Raw genomic sequence first — 4,378 nt, forward strand, 5'->3', positions numbered from 1 at the left:
TTTACTACGCAGGACTATTAAATGCAGTTGTCATTGTATCATGCCCTGCTCTCTCTCTGTTTATTTCTTTTTTTTTTCAAAATTTAAGAGAAGTTGTGTGAAAGTCGCATCTCTTAAAGTTTGAAAAAAGCTGTAAGGAAATTGCCAACTAGTTACCGATCATATCCTTTTTTTAATACAATAATACAAAGCGGCATTGACTCATCATTAAGGAAGTTGCCAAGAAGTTATGATCAATTTGATAGGCAAGGTGTGAGAAAGCGGCATGGACTTCTCTTTATTAAGGAGAGATCTCTACATCCAATAAGTAGATCTACATCCAGTAAATAGAGTGATCATCAGGCATTACATACACACGTACGTACACAGACTAATTTCTTCCATGGCCTTATCTACAATCTTTTCTAGTTCATCCTCTTCTTCAAACACCTCTCCATGGCGCTATGATGTGTTCTTGAGCTTTAGAGGAGAAGATACCCGTAATACTTTTACTGCCCATCTGTACCATGCTTTGATTCAAAAGGGAATCCGTACCTTCATAGATGATGATGAAGTTAAAAGGGGTGATGAGATTTCAACTAAACTCCTCCCAGCCATAGAAGATTCAAGGATTTCCATTATTGTACTCTCAAAAAATTATGCATCGTCAACATGGTGTTTGGATGAGTTAGTGAAGGTTCTTGAGTGTAAAAAATCAAAGCAACAAATAGTTTTACCTGTGTTTTACTACGTAGATCCATCAGATATTCGACATCAAAGAGGAAGTTTTGGAGAAGCATTGGCTAAACATGCAGAGAAATTGAATGGAGACATGAAGTTGCAGATGTGGAAGGCAGCCCTACGAGAAGTTGCTAATTTGTCCGGAGACCATCTGATAAAAAATGGGTATTTCTAACTACTTAATTAATATGTGCTGTTCATTCATGATTTCCCCCCATTCTATCATATGTATAAATCACTAGCAAGTTTGCATCTTGTATATATGAGTTTTAATATGGATCTAAAACATTAATTTCTTTACAAGTTTATTGGAAATTAAAGCTAAATAAATTGAACTAATCACAACCTAAATGAAACTATATAAAAATCTAAGTTTTTGTTTGGCCTTTTTATGATCGCCAACCAAAGTACATGCAGAGATCGATCAACTCATACGCTCTGCTTATGTTCCTTGTCTTTCTTATTTTATTTTATTTTCTGGTTGTGGGGAAAAATTTATTTAGATTATGCTCCGAATTGTTTTTCATGCGAAGAGTTGTATTCATTAATTAATCATTTTTCTTTATCTTGTATATCAATAGCAACGAATATAAATTCATTGATGGAATCGTTCATGAGGTCTCAAGAATAGTAAATCATTCATATATACATGTTGCAAAGTATCCAGTTGGATTAGACTACCAGGTACGAGCTATCAAGAATTTGCATGTAAGCGTTGGGACAAATGACGTTCGAATGGTAGGGATCTTAGGAGTCGGGGGAATTGGTAAGACAACTCTAGCCAAATCAATTTACAACTCAATTGCTTTTGAATTTGAAGCTAGTTGTTTTCTTGAAAATGTTAGTGACACTGCGAATCAAGTGAATCAAGTGCATGGTTTGGTCCAACTGCAAGGGACCCTTCTTTATAAGATCTTTGGAGATTGTAAAAGTTTGATGGTTGATAGTATTGCTACGGGAATCACTACGATAAAGCACAGGCTTCATTCTAAAAGAGTTCTTCTAATTCTTGATGGTGTAGATCACTTGAACCAATTAGAAACCTTAGCAGGATGTCATGATTGGTTTGGTGAAGGAAGTAGAATCATAATCACAACAAGAGATCAACACCTGTTGACTACTCATGGAGTTGATTCAACATACAAGATGAGGGGATTGAATCACGACGATGCTTTTGAACTATTTTGTTGGCATGCTTTCAAAAGAAATAAACCGGATGACGGTTATGGAGAATTTGTAGAACAAATCATAGATTATGCTGGGAGCCTTCCACTAGTTTTAACAGTGCTTGGTTCGGATTTATATGGCAAAAGAGAAAAAAGTGAGTGGGAAAGTGCATTGGATCAGTACAGGAAAATCCCACACCAGGATATTCAAAAAATACTTCAAACAAGTTATGATAGATTAAGTGAAAATGAAAAGAATGTTTTTCTTGACATTGCATGCTTTTTCAATGGACAACGGCTTCATGGTGTCATTAAGATACTAGATAGTTTTGATTTTTACCCAAACTCTTGCATCCCAAGACTTAAGGAGAAGTGCCTTATTTCAGAGGATTTGGACGGAAGATTGCAAATGCATGACTTGTTACGAGATATGGGTAGAGAAGTTGTTCGAAAAGAATCGCCAAATCCAGGAGAACGTAGCAGATTATTCTTTCATAAAGATGTTCGCGAAGTACTGGAGGAAGATATAGTAAGTCATCAAAATCTCTTTCAATTAAACATTTTTTCTAATTTGGCACTTGCGACTTTTAAATATATGAATAAATGAATAATTTATTTTTTGATCTTGTTGGCACACTTAAACATGCATTGTCTTCTTATATAGGGAACAGAAAGAGTTGAAGCAATTGATATAGATTTTCCTGAAGGTGATGATATTATCCACTTGAGTCCCGATGCCTTCAAGAATATGAAAAGACTCAGACTATTTAGATGCGTCAATGCACACTTTTCTGGAGAGCTTAATTGTCTACCTAATTCAATAAGAGTGCTTGATTGGCCTAAATGTCCTTTACAATCTATGCCATCTAAATTTCGTGGGGACAAACTCTCTATTCTACACATGCCCCGTAGTCGCATCCAGGAGATACGCTTGGAATTTAAGGTAAAACTTGTATTATTATTTTCAATATTTCTTTCTTTAAATTTAGTTTGATGTTCTTTTCTTTTTAACAGAATCTCACAGTTATGAATTTCAAACGTTGTGAATTCATAACGAAACTCTCGCATATTTCAAGCTGCCCAAATTTGAAGAAAATAGATCTTGGTTGTTGTAAAAATCTAGTTGAAGTTCATGATTCTGTTGGATTCCTTGATAAGCTGGATGAATTGTATCTTGATAGATGTGACAACCTAAAGAGCCTTCCAAGGGTACTCCAATTGAAATCTCTGCAAGTCCTTGATCTTAGTAGTTGTTCAAGCCTTCAAAACTTTCCTGAAATCGAATGTGAAATGATACATTTAAGCAAAGTCATGTTATCGGGCACCGCAATAGAAGAATTGCCTTCATCCATTAGGTACCTCACTGGGCTTAAAAGTTTATACGTAAGTGGCTGCATAAACCTTAAGCGTCTACCAAGTAGCATTCATCAGTTGAGATCTCTTTGGTGGATTGAGCTCAACGATTGTCCAAATATTATAAGTTTTGGGATGGAGGAGGAGGTGCATAATGGACAACCCACAAATTCAACCGCTTCTGATTTTTATTTAATTCTTAGATACTCTGGCCTATCAAAATTGAATTTCTTGGGGCCATTTCATTTCTTTCCCAATCTGAAAGGATTAGATCTATCAGGCAGTGATATCGAAAGCATTCCTTCAAGCATCAAAACATATGTTAGATTGTGTTATCTTACATTGAATGATTGCAAGCAACTTCAAGAAATTAAAGAGTTTCCACCGAATCTATTTGAATTAGATGCTAGTGGATGCATATCACTGGAAAGTTTACCAGAAATATCAAAAGAATTCAATTTCCCACGGCTAAAATGGATTAAATTGGCTAGATGCTATAAAGTGAATTTGGGAAATTGGATGTCAAATCTTGCATGGATTCGAGTAAGTCCCTATATATATATATATATATATTTCTCTTTTCCTTTTATACTCGTTTTGTGTGCATAATTGGTTTATATATATGAATATAGTAGAAATATATTTTATGATGTATTCATTAAACAGGCTATGATGATATTTCCGGGAAAGAAGATTCCAGATTGGTTCAGCCATTACAAGGAGATCACTTCAAATAGTCATCGGTGTGAATTTGATATTAAAGTGGCCCCACCGTATAATTTGGATGACATCATAGGAATTGCTTTTTCATGTGCTGTTATTGAACCCGTTGCAACTATTGAATTGCGCTTTTGTCATTAGTACCAACGCCTGTCGTTCTTTGGTTACACGTTCAGGATTTGATGAAATTGATTCAGATCATGTATGGTTATGGTACTTAACTACAGAAGAGATTAATCGCCTACGAGCTGTACCTGTGAGGGTAGATGATGATCCGGGGATTATATATGGCACTCCAAATTTAGTAGACAATCTGAGGATTATATTTGAAAGCAAGGATCCAAATTCAGTGATCTTCAAACGTTGTGGGGTTCATCTGTTATACAAACAGCATGATGAACAGAATGCAAAAGATGATG

At 35.4% G+C, this 4,378-nt stretch overlaps 1 protein-coding gene across 2 annotated transcripts; it reads left to right on the forward strand.

Annotated features, from left to right (window-relative positions):
• The first annotated feature begins 238 nt into the window (after window positions 1-238).
• On the forward strand, window positions 239-4,124 carry LOC109005579 (disease resistance protein RPV1-like). Of its 2 annotated transcripts, XM_018984577.2 has the most exons (5): window positions 239-885; window positions 1,302-2,415; window positions 2,551-2,829; window positions 2,901-3,782; window positions 3,906-4,124. In XM_018984577.2, exons 1-5 carry the CDS (start codon window positions 383-385, stop codon window positions 4,098-4,100), a joined length of 2,973 nt encoding a protein of 990 aa, XP_018840122.1. In that variant the 5' UTR covers window positions 239-382; the 3' UTR covers window positions 4,101-4,124. The 2 variants fall into 2 exon arrangements, with proteins under 2 accessions (XP_018840122.1, XP_018840125.1); XM_018984580.2 differs by lacking the exon at window positions 2,901-3,782.
• Window positions 4,125-4,378: the final 254 nt, after the last annotated feature.

This window comes from Juglans regia, chromosome 6 (assembly GCF_001411555.2).
Source record: "Juglans regia cultivar Chandler chromosome 6, Walnut 2.0, whole genome shotgun sequence".
NCBI classification, from domain to species: domain Eukaryota; kingdom Viridiplantae; phylum Streptophyta; class Magnoliopsida; order Fagales; family Juglandaceae; genus Juglans; species Juglans regia.